This window comes from Esox lucius, chromosome 1, assembly GCF_011004845.1.
Source record: "Esox lucius isolate fEsoLuc1 chromosome 1, fEsoLuc1.pri, whole genome shotgun sequence".
NCBI lineage: Eukaryota > Metazoa > Chordata > Actinopteri > Esociformes > Esocidae > Esox > Esox lucius.
The window spans coordinates 41,043,969-41,063,118 of NC_047569.1; the positions used below are offsets into that span (position 1 = coordinate 41,043,969).

General features: G+C 40.9%; 1 protein-coding gene across 2 annotated transcripts in view; it reads left to right on the forward strand.

Annotated features, from left to right (window-relative positions):
* tenm4 (teneurin transmembrane protein 4) overlaps window positions 1–19,150 on the forward strand; it is a 276,917-nt gene that overhangs the window by 192,114 nt on the left and 65,653 nt on the right. For both annotated transcript variants that reach the window (XM_029120114.2, XM_013135886.4), the window contains exon 18: window positions 10,327–10,446. In XM_029120114.2, coding sequence (XP_028975947.2) covers window positions 10,327–10,446 — 120 coding nt within the window. The remainder of the gene's footprint in view (window positions 1–10,326; window positions 10,447–19,150) is intronic.

The window sequence follows — 19,150 nt, forward strand, 5'->3', positions numbered from 1 at the left end:
AACATGTACATTACATTGGAAGGTTGAGGATGTGACACCTAATTAAGTTCCATAAAACATTTACTTTACATTGGAAGGTTGAGGATGTGACACCTAATTCAGTTCCATAAAACATTTACATTACATTGGAAGGTTGAGGATGTGACACCTAATTCAGTTCCATAAAACTTTTACATTACGTTGGAAGGTTGATGATGTGACACCTAATTCAGTTCCATAAAACATGTACATTACATTGGAAGGTTGAGGATGTGACACCTAATTCAGTTCCATAAAACTTTTACATTACGTTGGAAGGTTGAGGATGTGACACCTAATTCAGTTCCATAAAACATTTACATTACATTGGAAGTTTGAGGATGTGACACCTAATTCAATTCCATAAAACATTTTGGAAACAGAAGAATAAAGAGGCAATAATGGGGAGAGGGACACGAAAAACCAAATAATAGAGAGCGAGAGCGCAGGAGAGGCAGTGAGGAGACAGATTGATAGAACAAGGGATTGAGTGTGAATACTTGGCCATGTTAATGAGTTAATGTGTTCTCCTCCATTGTAACCTGTAATCATCTCATCTTCTGGGTTAAGGGCCTGTTGACATACCTTAATACATTAAAACACAACCATTTGTTTGGTCCACTCACATTATAATGCACTATAGCTCTTTATCAATTACAGTGGGAAGGATTTACAGTTGCTTCAGATCAAGACAGTAAAATGACTTTCTTTCAAAGGTGAATACATTATGTATCCAGGGTTCATTCAGAGCTGGATATTGTCATTATAAACAATTATCAACGCTGTTTGTTCTTGACAAAAAGGCAGAGATCTTTGGATGTTCATTGGTTGATGTCTGGGGGGGATAGTTGAGACGAAAACTCTGGGTTTAAGATGTTCTGAAGACCCTTTAGACTTCTGTTCGTCTTTTTCCACCTCTGCCCGAATTCTCACAATACTTTTGGGGTGAAGGCTTCATGTTTCTTTGCTTCTCTCTCCTTCGCTCTGTCTCCCTCACCTTTGCTCTCTCTCTCCTCACTCTCTCTCTTTCTGTCCCAGCAGTGTTTGATGTCAGTGTTTAAATCATTTGTCTCTGCAGTAAGGGAATCATCTCCCCACGAGAGTCCCTGCTTCACATCTAAAGAGGGAATTTCTGCTTCCCAAATGGCACCATATTCCCTACATAGAGAACTACTTTTGAGCATGTTTAAAGGTAGAGTGTAGAAAGCTAGGGAAAAGGATGTTGTTTGGGACATGGACAGCATCTGTGGACAGAAGTAAGACTGCTCTTTCAAGTCAGACTGGCTGAAATCAACTCTCAGCTTGACTGACTAATGGGAAACAGTCAGGAAGTCGCCTCCACCTTCAGACTAATGGGAAACAGACAGGAAGTCGTCTCCACCTTCAGATTAATGGAAAACCGTCAGGAAGTCGTCTCCACCTTCAGACTAATGGAAAACAGCCAGGAAGTCGCCTCCACCTTCAAACTAATGGGAAACAGTCAGGAAGTAATCTCCACCCTCAGACTAATGGGAAACAGTCAGGAAGTATTCTCCACCCTCAGACTATTAGGAAACAGCCAGAAAGTCACCTCCACCTTCAGACTAATGGGAAACAGACAGGAAGTAATCTCCACCCTCAGACTAATGGGAAACAGTCAGGAAGTCGTCTCCACCTTCAGACTAATGGGAAACAGACAGGACGTTATCTCCACCTTCAGACTAATGGGAAACAGACAGGATGTTATCTCCACCTTCAGACTAATGGGAAACAGTCAGGAAGTCGTCTCCACCTTCAGACTAATGGGAAACAGACAGGACGTTATCTCCACCTTCAGACTAATGGCAAACTGGCAGGAAGTATTATACACATCCAGAGATGTGGGATCACATCCAGAGGTATGGGATTTCCCTGTTCCACACTAGTGGGAAACAGACAGGACGTAACCTTCCACTTCCAGGCTAATGGGAAAAAGACAGGTAGTAGCCTCCACCTCCAGACTAATGTAATGAGAAAAGGAGTAGCTTTTACCTCCACCCCTCAACCCTTTATCTCCACCCAGGGCTCAGAAAACCCTGTTTTTTATACCAGGTATTAAATTATCTCCCATGGCATTCTAGTTGTGATTTGGAGATGTGGACGAACCAAATCACAAGTGTTTGGGCCCAGTGGGACCAGGGGGGTCTCTGGGGGGGGGGGTCTACTTAAGACAGCTCACCCATCAACATGTCAGGGACCCATGCAGTGGTATTTTTGTGAAGGCTGTTGATGCAAACTACTGAACTGCAGTCATTTAAAAAATTAGTAAACTGCATTAATTTAACATACTGCTGCGTTACTATAACAAACTACTGAACTGCATTCCTGTAATTAATTAGTATTAATTCTGGCATCCTTTGTTGATCTGACTGTTTGTTTTCTATAACACAAAAAAGTGAGCAATTTTAGTATGAAAATTGATTAGATTCAACTTAATTGTCATTGAACAGTACGAGTACAGTACAGGGAAATACAGTTAGCATCTAACCAGAAGTGCAAATAGAAGAGGGCAGGAAATGTATGAGTATTAAGTAAAGTGTATGTTACAAGTGAAATGTATAGATGTGCAATGAAGGCAAGTAGTGGAGGGCAGAAAATTAACAAATGTTAAGTACAATGAATGTGCAAGTGGGAATGAATAGAATTGTGCGATGAGACAAATACAAATGGCAATTCTGACTGCAGTCGAGCAAGTTGGCAGTGTAAGGTCGTCTGTACAACTGAAATGCCTTTTTAGTTAGCAATTCTGACTGATTTTAGTAAAATAGTATTTTCCACATTTCCACCACCTGCCAACTAAGGATAAAGAAATGCTTTTTGAGTAGACAACATTTATTTCCCTCTTACCTGATGCCATGAGCACAGGCCAGCGGTGTAGCTACGCTGCTGTGCTGCCTCTGATTGCAGCGGAGGACAAATAGCAAAGTGTGTCTGCAGTCATTCCCCTGATGCCATGGATTTGCGTGTCTTTTGTAATTAGATGATAACAAAAGAGCTAATTGAACTGAAAAGCTCTCACACATTCCAAAGACGTCATGTCGGTAACATTAGTCAAGATTTTAGTCACAAAAATAATATTGTCTGGTCTCTTTTTTAGTCAACCAAAATCAACATCTTTCTTGTTTAGTGAATACATTTTCAGAATCTGTGACAATCAGAATTGTCGTAGATTAATTTAAATACTTTTACACCCACCTGAATTTGTCTTTGGTGTAAATGTGCTGTCTATAGTAGACTGAATCTCACAATCTATGTAAAGTTGACATTTAGAGTGCAAGGCAAGCAATGCTGTGCACCAATGCTAATTTAAACAGTCAGGCAGGGTCATTGCTAGGTGTGTTACCACCAACACTAATTAAAAATGTCAAACAGGGGTTTTTCTAGGTCTGTTTGCACCAATGCTAATTTCAACAGTCAGACGGGGCATTGTTGGGTCTGTTAGCACCAATGCTGATTTAAAGAGACAGACAGGCATTGCCAGGTGAGTTATCACCAATGCTAATTTAAACTGTCAGACCGGGGCTTTGCTAGTTCTGTTAACACCAATGCTATTTTAAACTGTCAGACCAGGGCATTGCTAATTCTGTTTGCACCCGTACTGATTTTAACTGTCAGACACGGACATTGATAGGTGTGTTACCACCAGGGGTTAAATCGGGCGGAATCCAGCAGGAGCTGATCTCCTGCACATATGGCCGGAATGAGACCTAGGGGATCTGAGCTCCTGTACTTCCATTGGCCAGATGTTTAACATTAGATTCAAATGGAAAGTAGAAACTAGGGCTCTCCCACTTCCCAAGTCAAAATGTAACCCTTAGTTAGCACCAATGCTAATTTAAACAGTCAGACAGGGCCATCGCTTGGTGTATTACCACGTATGTTAATTGAAATGCTGTGGGATGGCTGTTGTGTTGATGTTAGATGTTAGCAGGCTGCTACCTAGCTGGGAAAGTTATTTAATATACTTGTGTGTGTTCCAAAGGCCACACCTTTTCACTTCTCAGTGCACTACATGCTACATATACAGTGGGGCAAAAAAGTATTTAGTCAGCCACCAATTGTGCAAGTTCTCCCACTTAAAAAGATGAGAGAGACCTATAATTGTCATCATAGGTACACTTCAACTATGAGAGACAAAATGAGAAAAAAAATCCAGAAAATCACTTTGTAGGATTTCTAATGAATTTATTGGTAAATTATGGTGGAAAATAATTATTTGGTCAATAACAAAAGTTAATCTCAATACTTATATACCCTTTGTTGGCAATGACAGAGGTCAAATGTTTTCTGTAAGTCTTCACGAGGTTTTCACACACTGTTGCTGGTATTTTGACCCATTCCTCCATGCAGATTTCCTTTGGAGCAGTGATGTTTTGGGGCTGTCGCTGGGCAACAAGGACTCCCTCCAAAGATTTTCTATGGGGTTGAGATCTGGTGACTGGCTCCAGGACCTTGAAATGCTTCTTACAAAACCACTCCTTTGTTGCCCGGGCGGTGTGTTTGGGATCATTGTCATGCTGAAAGACCCAGCCACGTTTCATCTTCAATGCCCTTGCTGATGGAAGGATGTTTTCACTCAAAATCTCACGATACATGGCCTCATTCATTCTTTCCTTTACACGGATCAGTCGTCCTGGTCCCTTTGCAGAAAAACAGCCCCAAAGCACGATGTTTCCACCCCCATGCTTCACAGTAGGTATGTGATCATTTTGACCCCACGGGGTGAGATCTTGCGTGGAGCCCCGGATCGAGGGAGATTATCAGTGGTCTTGTATGTCTTCCATTTTCTTATAATTTCTCCCACAGTTGATTTCTTCACACCAAGCTGCTTACCTATTGCAGATTCAGTCTTCCCAGCCTGGTGCAGGTCTACAATTTTTTTTCTGGTGTCCTTTGATAGCTCTTTGGTCTTGGCCATAGTGGAGTTTGGAGTGTGACTGTTTGAGGTTGTGGACAGGTGTCTTTTATACTGATAACAAGTTCAAACAGGTGCCATTAATACAGGTAACGAGTGGAGGACAGAGGAGACTCTTAAAGAAGAGGTTACAGGTCTGTGAGAGCCAGAAGACCTGCTTGTTTGTAGGTGACCAAATACTTATTTTACAGAGGAATTTACCAATAAATTCATAAAAAATCCTACAATGAGATTTTCTGGATTTTTTTATCTCTCATAGTTGAAGTGTACCTATGATGAAAATGACAGGCCTCTCTCATCTTTTTAAGTGGGAGAACTTGCACAATGGGTGACTGACTAAATACTTTTTTGCCCCACTGTATATGTTGTAGGGCAGTGGTTCCCAACCTTTTTTCTTGGGGCCCCCCCTATGTACATATTCAACAATCCTTGGACCCCCCCCCCCCCAGCTATATATATATATATATATATATATATATATATATATATATATATATATATATATATAATTTTTATTTATTTTTTTAATGCTATGCACATAAAACACACACACACACACACTGTATATTTTATAAGTTTATGTTTTAATGACATTTTACATGAATACAGAGGAAATGTTTCTTCAATTTCAAATGTTTCCTTTTAGCCTAACATTTTAATTTTTACACAAAGTAAAACACAGTTGTTTCTTTTTTTTCCAATATTTTGTGTATAAACATGGAATACTGAATGTTATGAACATAATGTTAAATATGAACGGTAGAATGATGTACTTACATGCATGCATGCACAGATCCTTTTTTTACAAGGCTAATCATAACGTCAGCTCAAATACATTTTCAGCTGCTTGCTGGCCACATAGTTCCTCCACTATTTTAATGCAGGCGGGTTTGATTAACTCCTCTCCGATATTATGTGGCTTTTTTGCCTTGGCAATCATCAGCGCACACTCAAAGGAAACTTTAGTGGCCTTCTGTAATCACTACCTGCTCTTTCGAATACTTTTCTGATGTCTGTCGACCTTTTTGAAAGAGCCATCTCTTTTTTTCTCACTAGGAATTCCTTATCTTTGCCGATTGTCTCTGGATGCTTCGTTTCCTGATGTCTTTTCATTTTGCTTGGTTTCATGCTGTCGTTTGCGAGTTTTTCACCACAGAAGACACATTCTGGTCGTGACTTGTCTTGGCCTTCAATAAAACCAAAATTTATATAGGTTTCGTCATAGTGTCTAAACTTTTTCTTTGCCTCTGATGAAGAATCACCGCATTTACGTTTCTCTGCCATTTTTCTTTGCAGCCGAGTGTGAAGCGGTGGGGATGAAAATCAGTACCTCCAAATCCGAGGCCATGGTCCTCAGTCGGAAAAGGGTGGCTTGCCCACTTCAGGTTGGTGGAGAGTGCCTGCCTCAAGTGGAGGAGTTTAAGTATCTAGGGGTCTTGTTCACGAGTGAGGGAAGGATGGAACGGGAGATTGACAGACGGATCGGTGCAGCTTCTGCAGTAATGCAGTCGATGTATCGGTCTGTCGTGGTGAAGAAAGAGCTGAGCCGCAAGGCGAAGCTCTCGATTTACCAGTCAATCTACGTTCCTACTCTCACCTATGGTCATGAGCTTTGGGTCATGACCGAAAGGACAAGATCCCGGATGCAGGCGGCCGAAATGAGTTTTCTCCGCAGGGTGGCTGGGCGATCCCTTAGAGATAGGGTGAGAAGCTCGGTCACCCGGGAGGAGCTCAGAGTAGAGCCACTGCTCCTCCACATCGAGAGGGGTCAGCTGAGGTGGCTTGGGCATCTTTTTCGGATGCCTCCGGAACGCCTTCCTGGGAAGGTGTTCCGGTCCCGTCCCACCGGGAGGAGACCCCGGGGAAGACCTAGGACACGCTGGAGGGACTATGTCTCCCGGCTGGCCTGGGAACGCCTCGGTGTCCCCCCGGAAGAGCTAGAGGAAGTGTCTGGGGAGAGGGAAGTCTGGGCATCCCTGCTTAGACTGCTGCCCCCGCGACCCGGCCCCGGATAAGCGGGAGAAGATGGATGGATGGATGCCATTTTTCTTCAGTTTTTGCCGTTACGATGACAAGCACATTGAGCAAGTGACGGTGTGTGCGTAAAATTTAAATAATTATTTTTTATTTTAGATACTTTTTTAACTGCCTTTTCTTGGCAATGTAAACATATGATTTTTTAAAAACTTTGAAAAATATTTTTTATATAAAATTATTAGTGGGACATTTTATGCATATTTATTCACCTCAAAGCAGATACGCTCCCTCGCACCCCCTGTGAACTCTGGCGCCCCCCCGAGGGGGGCGCGGACCCCAGGTTGGGAACCAGTGTTGTAGGGCATAGGCTTCCATTTGGTTACAGTGGAATGTTGTTTCACATGCAACTACACACACCTATACACAAATCTACACTCACACACACACACACCTAATCACACAAAAACACACTTAATCACACAGACACACACACCTACACACACTCTGTTCTGTATGGCCAAGGTCCTCTGAAGGGGAAGAGCTGATATAATTAACATAAAGCTGTGGGTCCCAGAAACACTGGACAACGGGGTGAACCAATGATTCTGCCGGGGGAGCTGTGCGTGTGTCTGGGTGTGTATGTGTGTCTGGGTATTTGTGTGTGTCTGGGTGTGTGTGTTTTGTTTGGAACAGCAGTCCAGAGTGGGTTAGTGCTCTTGCCAGGAGTAAGGACAGCAGAGGTCAGTCCCCTACACACACTCCCTGTGTTAATTGTCCCCGGTGTGCTCAGGCTGTTTAAGAACCACAACTCCATGAAAACAACCTAAAAATGGCCAAGGTCTAATTGAACAGGAAGGGATGGTGGTGGAGCAGTTGTCTGGGGACATGGTTTTGCACTCCACCACAGACCTAGAAGTCAGCTCATGAGGAGGGTTGTGTTGATGAGGGGGGAGAACAGTCCTAGCAGAACAGAGCGTGCTTGGTGGTGTCATCAGTTCTGGATCGTGGAAATTCGGGCTGCATCCACAATTACTTTATAGTCCTGGGCTACATTTATACACCCAGCTCAGCTCAGTTCTGCATTTTTTAAATTAATTTTTTTGTTTTGTGACCAATCAAATCATTTAGAAAAATAGCTGATGCAAAAAGTCATTATTAGTGAAAAGTTAATGTGTATTTAGAACAAAAAATCTGTACAATAAAAATAATTCTGTACAATGTTGAAGTCTGCTTCCGGTGTGAATACAGACATAAGTCTCTTGTCCAAATGGTTCATTACAAAAGTTAATGGTTCTGGATGTGTAGCCGCAGAAAGAGATACAGATGCAGTTGGTAAACATGCAGATATAGTTGGTAGAAGTTCAAAAACAGTTGGTAGAAATGCAAATACGATCAGTATACATGCAAATACGATCAGTATACATGCAGATACAGTCGGTAGACATGCAGATACAGTCGGTAGATATGCAGATACAGTCGGTGGACATGCAGATACAGTCGGTGGACATGCAGATACAGTCGGTAGACTTGCAGATACAGTCGGTAGATATGCAGATACAGTCGGTAGACATGCAGATACAGTCGGTGGACATGAAGATACAGTTGGTAGACATGCAGATACAGTCGGTAGGACAAAACGTCAGGGGGTGCTGAGACTACCCCTCCTGGCTTTGCATTTGGTATTCAGAGTGGTGTTCCATGTATTGACCTGATTCCTTTGTATTAACCTGATTCCTTTGTATTGACCTAGGTAGTGGAGGGCACTGATTACCTGCTCAAGTCTAATTAACCATCCTGGAGAATGTTTATTATGTATTTACATTTTAAGTAATTTAGCATGTTTTCATCCAGAGGGGTTTGCAGTAGTGAATTAATACATATTTTCTGTACTTCATATCTTTTGGCATTTTGTATAGAACATTTACATTATTTGAAGATATGTAATTAAAATGTTTTAGTTGAAATTCTGAAACATTTGAAACACACTAGGGGTGATGAAACTCTCTCATTAATGTGTTCCTCTAAGGACAGAGGAGATCCACTGAGGAGATCCAGTGGGACCTCTACAAGCCACTGGTTTCTGGTTTTATTTCTGTCTATTTACTGTTACTTTATTTTACAGTTCTTCCTCCCTGTCTGATTCTACTGAATTATTAATAAGTGTTATATTGCTGCAGAGCCTTTACTTACACTTTTATTTATTTATTAGTTAGTTTCTGTATTTCTGTCGTTCTCTCTGTCTGTCTTTTTTCTATTTAATTCAATTCAAGCTGCTGTATTAGCAGGGGGTAACAATGCATTTCTTATTGTCAGACGTACTCAGGGAATAGTTAATAATTTAATTTACAATATAACATCAATACAGTAGTAGTACTAGTCCAGAGTGTCAACAGGACAATTAGTAGAACAACAGTAAAGAAGAACAAATGTACAATACGCTGTACAAGAAATAACAATTGCATGAGACAGTTGGTCTTTCAAACGTTATCCCTCATTTTGTGTCTGACAGCAATATACTGTGCTGTCAATCTACTCATCAGAGACCTTTTTTAATTCTGAATATTACCTCAAAAAATATATTTTAAAGGTTTTCTCTCGAAATGCAGCACTCTGTCTCAGGTTCAGCAGTGGTCCAGTGATTGCACAGCCTTTCCTTTACAGTAAACAGGTTTTCCTGTGTCTGCTCTTCTCAATGGCAAAGCAGTGCTCACTGAGCCTGTTCTATGTCCTGGTTCTATGTCCTGGTTCTATGTCCTGGTTCTATGAAGGTTTGGATCAGTAACCGTGGTCTGTTAGTTGGATATGGTTTACTGTTAATTTAGGCCCAAATTGCACTGAATGTTGCTTTTTGTTTTGACAGGTAATCTCAATTTGTTTTGACTGTAATTCTGAACCTGATCTCAGTCTAAAACGAACAGATTCATCTGAAAGCGAAATTCGCTTGACTATGACAGAGCCAGGTCAAACAAAACGCTGCGATTGAGAGGAGAGGCAGCTACGAGTTAAAGGGGATGTTGAAAACATACCATTTAATGTAGTAACCCTAACCTTAAACCTGAAAGCCTTACTAACATTCGCAAAAAGCGTCAATAGTGGCCAACCAATGATCTCCGAGGGTTGTCGTTTTTTTATTGTCTCCTCCAAATTATGACTCTGTCTTTTGTGTGATTTTGGCATGCATATGAATTTGTGAATTTTTCGTATGAGATGCTGTTAGCAATTATCTCCACTCTGTTCTCTCTCTTCGTCTCCCTATTGGTCTCTGTCCATCCTCTCTCTGCCTCAGTATTGGATTCTGCATTCTACTTCCCTGCTGTGTTGATGGGTCTGTGTTTGACAAGGCCCTGTGCCACTATTATTCAGCCTCATGTTAACTGCTCCGGTGTCTGTCTCTCTAGCCATGCCTGTGTGATTCGAGGACAGGTGGTAACATCTGATGGGACACCGCTGGTTGGAGTCAACATTAGCTTCATCAGCAACCCTGCCTATGGCTACACCATCACCAGACAAGATGGAAGGTGAGAGCTCTTCTAACTCAAACACACAAGCACAAAAATACACATGCAAACACGCACCAAAAAACATGCAAATACGCATTAAAACACACGCAAATACGCATTAAAACACACGCACGCCGAGAATACCAGAATTTGTCCACACTCAGTTGGCCCACCAAAGCAAAAAACCTCTAATCTGTATAGTACAGTGTGATTGTGTAGTATATTAGTACAGATTTATTGTACAGCAGTTTAGTACAGCATTATAATATATATATAATAGCACAGTAATATAGTATGTTATCGTAGTACTGTGTAATAGTGTTATTATTCTCTTGTTATAGTACAGTGTTACAGTGTTTTTCTCTGTGATAGTGTAGTATTATAGTAGTTTTTGTATTGATATATTATAGTAGTTTGTGCCATAGTATAGTACAGTTACAGTGTCCAGGTGGTTGGAATCCTGAATGCTGATTGGCTCGTAGCTGTAGTATCTGAGAATGTATACCGCAGGTATAATATCACTTTTTACATAACCAATTGCATAACAACTTTATTATAGCAATAATTCTTCTCAGGGGTTGTGGTGTGTGGTGTATATACCACAGCTAAGTGCTGTGTCCTGGCACTCTGCAATGTTTCGTGCCTAAGAACAGCTCTCAGCGTGGTCTATTGGCCATTTACTACTACCCTTCTGCATTACTGCCTAAGTATATTATAGTGTTGTTGTAACATGCTGTCCTCTCCCCTCCATCCCTCCCTCTCATCCCTCCCTCCATCCCTCCCTCTCTCCATCCCCCTCTTCATCTCTTTCCATTCCTCTCTCCATCCCTCTCTTCATCTCTCTTTCCATTCCTCTCCATCCCTCTCTCCATCTCTCTTTCCATTCCTCTCCATCCCTCTCTTCATCTCTTTCCATTCCTCTCCATCCCTCTCTTCATCTCTCTTTCCATTCCTCCCCATCCCTCTCTTCATCTCTCTTTCCATTCCTCTCCATCCCTCTCTTCATCTCTTTCCAAGAACAGGCTCTTTGTGCCTCACAAATGACACCCTGTTCCCTATATTTTTGCTATGCCTGAGCCCTGGTTAAAAGTAGTGTACTAAATAGCTAATAGGGTGAGATTTCTGACTTGTGCTCCTCGGTGAACAGGCCCAGTGAGATCTCACCTGTTCAGACCAAGAGGAATAAGGGAGGCTGTCGGAGCATGTTTTCATCATGTCTCCTTTATATTGTCCAAGGGAGGCCGGGGGTTCCAGCATGTTCTCAAATTACCTTCTAGTTTCTCTGGGGAGAAAATATTTTCAAGGTGGAACTACAGCAGTTCTCCCGAAGATTTAGAATGTGTCTGATGTAGTATGACTTAGGGTCCTGATGTAGTATGACAAAGGGTCTTGATGTAGTATGACTTAGGGTCCTGATGTAGTATGACTTAGGGTTCTAATGTAGTATGACTTAGGGTCTTGATCTAGTATGACTTAGGGTCCTGATGTAGTATGACTTAGGGTTTTCTGCTAGCTAGGTCCTGAGGCCCCCCGGTCCACCTTTAACAGGTCTTAATATGAAGAATATTTTGTCCTTACTTCTTCCACTTTCTTTGTATTTTCCAGTCTTTGAAGAATTACAAGGGGAAATGTATGATAACAGCTATGATTCAATCACTAGTTACTATGTATCACATGAACTGTGTTTCAGTTTTACCAGGAGGAAAGGTTTTATCAGCTTCAGCCGTTTTGGTTTAAATCTTTGAGATGGAAGGTTGTAATTGATCTGGTAGCACTGAAGTATTCCTTGGAGGGTTTGAAGCAGTGAGGTCTGGCATTAGGTTGCCTAATAGACTGAGTCACAAGGCTTAAGGCAGTGTCATGGTTGATAACAGCCAGGCCGGGGGAGCCTTTCCTTAGCTGGCTGTAGCAGGTTGGCCAGGAAGCCTTGGGCTCCAGATGTATTGGGGCATGAAGTGGAGTTGAGATGAAAATGGACACAGCTGAAAAAGCATGGTCACTATTACTGTCACTATTTCTGTCACTATTATTGTCAGTTTCTATTATTGTAAATATCATTGTTACTATCGCTATTTCTTTCACTGTTACTGTAACTAACACTATTGCTATCACTGTTACTCTTACTATCACTATTACTGTCACTTTTTCTGTCACTTTTTCTGTCACTTTTTCTGTCACTATTATTGTCAGTTTCTATTATTGTAATTATCATTGTTACTATCACTATTTCTTTCACTTTTACTGTAACTAACACTATTGCTATCACTGTTACTCTTACTATCACTATTACTGTCACTTTTTCTGTCACTATTATTGTCAGTTTCTATTATTGTAATTATCATTGTTACTATCACTATTTCTTTCACTTTTACTGTAACTAACACTACTGATACAACTGTTACTGTTACCATCACTATTAATTTTACTATCACTATTACTATCACTATTACTGTTACTACCACTATTACTGTCACTGTTACTATCACTATCACTGTTACTATCACTATTACTATCGCTATTACTATCACTATTACTGTTACTATCACTAATACTATCACTAATACTATCGCTATTACTATTGCTATCACTATTGCTATCACTATTACTTGCGATATTGGTCTCACTGCACTGGCCAACCAGCAGTGTAACCACTTCTTCTGTGCTAGACTGGCCACATTAAGGACATTATTATAACCTTGAAAATCATCATATAAGCCAATAGAATGTTACTATAGACCCTGAGAATCATCATCAGCCTCTATGAGCCAATAGTATGTTACTATAACCCTGAGAATCATCATCAACCTCTTTAAGCCAATAGGACGTTACTATAACCCTGAGAATCATCATCAGCCTCTATAAGCCAATAGGACGTTACTATAACCCTGAAAATCATCATAAGCCTCTATAAGCCAATAGGACGTTACTATAACCCTGAGAATCATCATAAGTCTCTATAAGCCAATAGGATGTTACTATAACCCTGAGAATCATCATCAGCCTCTATAAGCCAATAGGATGTTACTATAACCCTTAGAATCATCATAAGTCTCTATAAGCCAATAGGACGTTACTATAACCCTGAGAATCATCATAAGCCTCTATAAGCCAATAGGACGTTACTATAACCCTGAGAATCATCATAAGCTTCTATAAGCCAATAGGACGTTACTATAACCCTGAGAATCATCATAAGCTTCTATAAGCCAATAGGACGTTACTGTAACCCTTAGAATCATCATGAGCCTCTATAAGCCAATAGAACGTTACTATAACCCTGAGAATCATCATAAGCCTCTATAAGCCAATAGGATGTTACTATAACCCTGAGAATCATCATCTGCTTCTATAAGCCAATAGGACGTTACTATAACCCTGAGAATCATCATAAGCCTCTATAAGCCAATAGGACGTTACTATAACCCTTAGAATCATCATGAGCCTCTATGAGCCAATAGAACGTTACTATAACCCTGAGAATCATCATAAGCCTCTATAAGCCAATAGGATGTTACTATAACCATGAGAATCATCATCAGCCTCTATAAGCCAATAGGATGTTACTATAACCCTGAGAATCATCATAAGCCTCTATAAGCCAATAGGATGTTACTATAACCCTGAGAATCATCATCAGCCTCTATAAGCCAATAGGACGTTACTATAACCCTTAGAATCATCATGAGCCTCTATGAGCCAATAGAACGTTACTATAACCCTGAGAATCATCATAAGCCTCTATAAGCCAATAGGATGTTACTATAACCATGAGAATCATCATCAGCCTCTATAAGCCAATAGGATGTTACTATAACCCTGAGAATCATCATAAGCCTCTATAAGCCAATAGGATGTTACTATAACCCTGAGAATCATCATCAGCCTCTATAAGCCAATAGGATGTTACTATAACCCTGAGAATCATCATCAGCCTCTATAAGCCAATATGATGTTACGATAACCCTGAGAATCATCATAAGCCAATAGGATGTTACTATAACCCTGAGAATCATCATCAGCCTCTATAAGCCAATAGGATGTTACTATAACCCTGAGAATCATCATAAGCCTCTATAAGCCAATAGGATGTTACTATAACCCTGAGAATCATCATAAGCCTCTATAAGCCAATAGGATGTTACTATAACCCTCAGAATCAACGTCTGCCGTTACTGCTCCAGACAGTCAGGGAAGTATATTTTATAGGGGTGATGTGTTTTATAGCTGGGCCACATCCAGACAGCAGCTGAGTGGAGGCTGTAGTCTGCTGGGATCAAGACAGAGACTACTGTTGTAGATTAGAGTTGTGGGTCCCCACGTGCAGCTGATTCCTGGCCCCTTGTGTCTGCAGGTTGACCTGACACTAATTGCCCTGTAGGAAAGTGCTTTATTACAGCTGTAGTGGGTGGAAAATGCTGTTACAAAACAATTCAATTCTGTGCAACAAAATACCATAATATACAATAGAATATCTGTTAATCCATATTCCATCTAGCTTGTTTGAATAGAACAGGCAGAGCTACTAAAGACAGATAGAGACAGACAGACCTACAGAGAGAGACAGACAGACCTACAGAGAGAGAAAGACAGACCTAGAGAGAGAGAGACAGACAGACCTACAGAGAGAGACAGACAGACCTACAGAGAGAGACAAACAGACCTAGAGAGAGACAGACAGACCTACAGAGAGAGACAGACAGACCTAGAGAGAGAGACAGACAGACCTACAGAGAGAGACAGACAGACCTAGAGAGAGACAGACAGACCTACAGAGAGAGACAGACAGACCTAGAGACGGTGAGGGAGTAGAGTACTGACTGAAGATGATTTTCCAAAAAACACAGATTCTGCCTAGACACTTGCTCTAGAGCAAATAAATATCAACACCTAACTCAGCCTAAACATCAACTCCACAGATAACTACAATAAGGCTGTGAATTATCTGAGAGATAGGCCTTCAACACCGTCAAAGAAAAGGGCCTTCAACACCATCAAAAAAGTTGACATCCTTATTAGAATCTTGCTAAAAACAATTAGTTAAATGGTCCATTGCTTTCAGTAGTTATGAAGTTTGGGGTTAGCGTTAGGGTTTGGTCTGTTCCCTTAACAACCGATAATGTACAAAATAGGACTAACACCCAATTGAGGCTCTGCATGCAGAATTCTCCAAGTATTGTCAGAGTGCATGTAGAGCTGAATAAGGTCAACACTAATCATCAGAATTCAGAAAAAAGCTGTCAAATTTCACACCAACTTAAAATAAAGCGACTCTCAAACCTTCCTAAACAAATCTTCATCTGCAGAGAGATAACCCTAGAGAAAAGCCTCGTTAGCCAGCAGGTTGTTGGACTCTGTTCCCTAACTCAAACAGACCCCGCAGATCCTCAGGAGAGCAACATAGTAAATGAGGAAACAGAGTGAGCTATTTGACACCCTGGAAGGATTTAACTAGGAAACAAAGGAAACAAAGCATATTGGAATGCTACCTTACCCTAAACAGAGAGCAAACAATCGCAGAATACCTGACCCCCCTAACAAACCCACATTTAAGAAAAACCTTAGGCATGTACAGACCCAGTGAACATGGCCTTGACTGTGGACAGACTCAGTGATCATGGCCTTAACTATGTACAGACTCAGTGATCATGGTCTTGACTATGTACAGACTCAGTGATCATGGTCTTGACTACATACAGACTCAGTGATCATGGTCTTGACTATGTACAGACTCAGTGATCATGGTCTTGACTACATACAGACTCAGTGATCATGGTCTAGACTACATACAGACTCAGTGATCATGATCTTGACTATGTACAGACTCAGTGATCATGGTCTTGACCATGTACAGACTCAGTGGTCATGTCTTGACTATGTACTGACTCAGTTAGAGGCTATGTACAGACTCAGTAGAGGCTTTCTCCTGACTATGCCAGAAGAAAGCCCCTAATCTCACCAAAGCAAAAACGCAAGTTCTGAAGTTGTCTCAGAGGTGTTTGAATGTTGATTGGTACCAGGTTCTATGGTCTGATGATATTCAAATGAAGCTTTTTGTCAAAAAATGCCAGAGTTGGGTTTGGCATAAAAAGAGCCATGGTAGTGCTGAAAACAACCTAATCCCACTTTGAAGTATGATGGTAGATCTGGGATGTTGTTTGGCTGGTTTACTTCCAAAGGCCCTGGGAACCTGGTTAGGACTCTTGGCAGCATGAACTCTCAAGTACCTAGATATTTTAGGTATAGACAAAATCTGTCTGTCTGTTCTAGGATACTAAACCTGGTTTGTTTTCCAAAGCATGCCTTTAAATGTACATGAACATTTCCTGTATGGAAATTGTATCAAACCTTTCGTATTTGTTCTCCCACCGAATCAAAGCGTGTAGGAGACCAATCAGCTGATTCCTTGGCAAAGGGTGGGTGCACAAAGTACTATGCAACATGCACGTTTTTAAATGAAAATAATTATTTCTTGAAGACAATTTATTTCTTCAAACAATTTTCTATCTACCTAAGTAAATAATAGATCTAAATGTTTTTTGATTCAAGATGAAGCTGTTAAACAACAATGACATTTTCTCATAGCTGTTTTCGTTCATATTTACTGAAGGTTATAGGTAATATGAATGGTGGAGGGAACTTCATGGTTCCATGGAGGGCACAGTATGTTCAATTCTTTTTCGCTTTCTTGCTTTTGCAATGTAAACAAAATTATGCCCATGTGAAAAGACTCCTGTAAATTAACATTGAGAACAGAATGGAGAGAGAATGGAGAGAGAATGGAGAGAGAATGGAGAGAGAATGGAGAGAAAGCGGGGGAGGTAGAGGGTGTGGGATAAAGAGGGAGAGAAGGGAAGAATATAGAGGGAAATATCAGGCCAGTCAGACTAGCAGCCAGAAAGGGGAGGGGAGGGGAGAGAGACTGCCATTTCTCATAATGTTCTATTTTAAATGTTGTTATTCTTACCTCTTGTCTATGAAAGGTTATTGTGAATGTCTAATTGCTTTTGTCCTTATCTTCTTTGATTTCATTTTTGCTTTTTCACTGTTGTTTTTTTCTTTGTTTGTTTCAGTTTCTTTGGCAATGTAAATACAGGTTTTCCATCATGCCAATAAAGCACCTTTGAATTTAATTGAATTAAGAATAAGGAAAGGAGGGAGGGTGTGAGCGGGGGGGACGGGGACGGGGTTGAGGGTGTTAACGGGGGGAGGGGGCGGGGTTGAGGGTGATAGCGGGGGGGGGTGAGTGGGGTGGGTGTGAGCTAGAGGGGGGCGGGGTTGAGGGTGTGAGCGGGGGTGGTGAAGGGGGAGAGAGCGGGGAGGATGTGAGCGGGGGGGTGAGATATGGGAGGGTGTGAGCGGGTGATGGAGGGAAATACAGAAATGAGAAGAGAAAGAACGAGAGAGAGATGGAGAGTGAGAGTTCAGAGAGGAACGGGATACAGTAGAAATAAAGAGCAGAGAGAATGTGATGGAGCACAGGGAGAATGAGAGACAGAGAGGGAAGATTTGAGAGAGGGAAGATTTGAGAGAGTGGGTGATTTCATTGCCAGGCTTTTAGAAAGACGGATGTGAGAGTGGACAGCCTCGCCACAGTCTGGCAGATCGATAGAGAAGTGGCTTCCTCCATTTTACTGATCTTCCTGCTCATAGCGTTATGCCTCATCTGGATTTAGATCAGCAGCACGAGGCCTCAGCCTTGGTCCAAAGCAACATGGAGGCGTCCACGGCCTCTGTACTTTAAAGTCTCCATTCTGTTGAAACAGACAAGAATGCATTGGCACTGAGTCCATTCAGTTGAACATTAATTCAGACTTGAATATCCCATCGAGCACCTACAGCGCCATGTCTGTGCAGTGTATTCTGGGAGAAAATCGGAGGTGGAATGAAGTAGCATCATATTCATTTCAATCTATTGCAGGAATTTATTACAATGTGATCCCTGTAGCAGCACTCTTAATTAGGAAGATATTCATTATATGCAGAGTTAAATGTGACAAGGATTAAACCTTGCATACGTTGTGGATTAACAATTAGAGATAATATTGGTTAGTTTTTGTGTCGTGAAGAATATGGATTTAATAGCAGTGTAACTCTGAATTAATTACAAAAATTCTCTTCTGTGCATATGAGTTCCTAATCATTCTGGTTGGTATGATAATTTATTTTTTATCACTCAAATAACCAGTTGAACGGTGGCCAGTATGAGAGGTGTCCTCTGGCTGGGCTTTGCACTGGAACGGGAATGGAGCGATTACAATTCAACAAAATCATCATATATTACATAATCACACTGACAAATAACATGAACCTACCTTTATATATCTTAATAATACTCATATATGACATAAACCTTCTCATATATTACATAAACCTACTCATATATGACATAAACCATCTCATATATAACGTGAGCCTGCTCATATATTACATGATCATAATCATATATAACGTGAGCCTGATCATATATTAGATGATCATTATCATATATAACGTGAGCCTGCTCATATATTACATGATCATAATCATATATAATGTGAGCCTGCTCATATATTACATGATCATAATCATATATAACGTGAGCCTGATCATATATCACATGATCATTATCATATATAACGTGAGCCTGCTCATATATTACATGATCATAATCATCTTCACACATATAGTGCATGATTATGCTCATAAATTATATTACATGATCATACTCATATTACCTCATCGT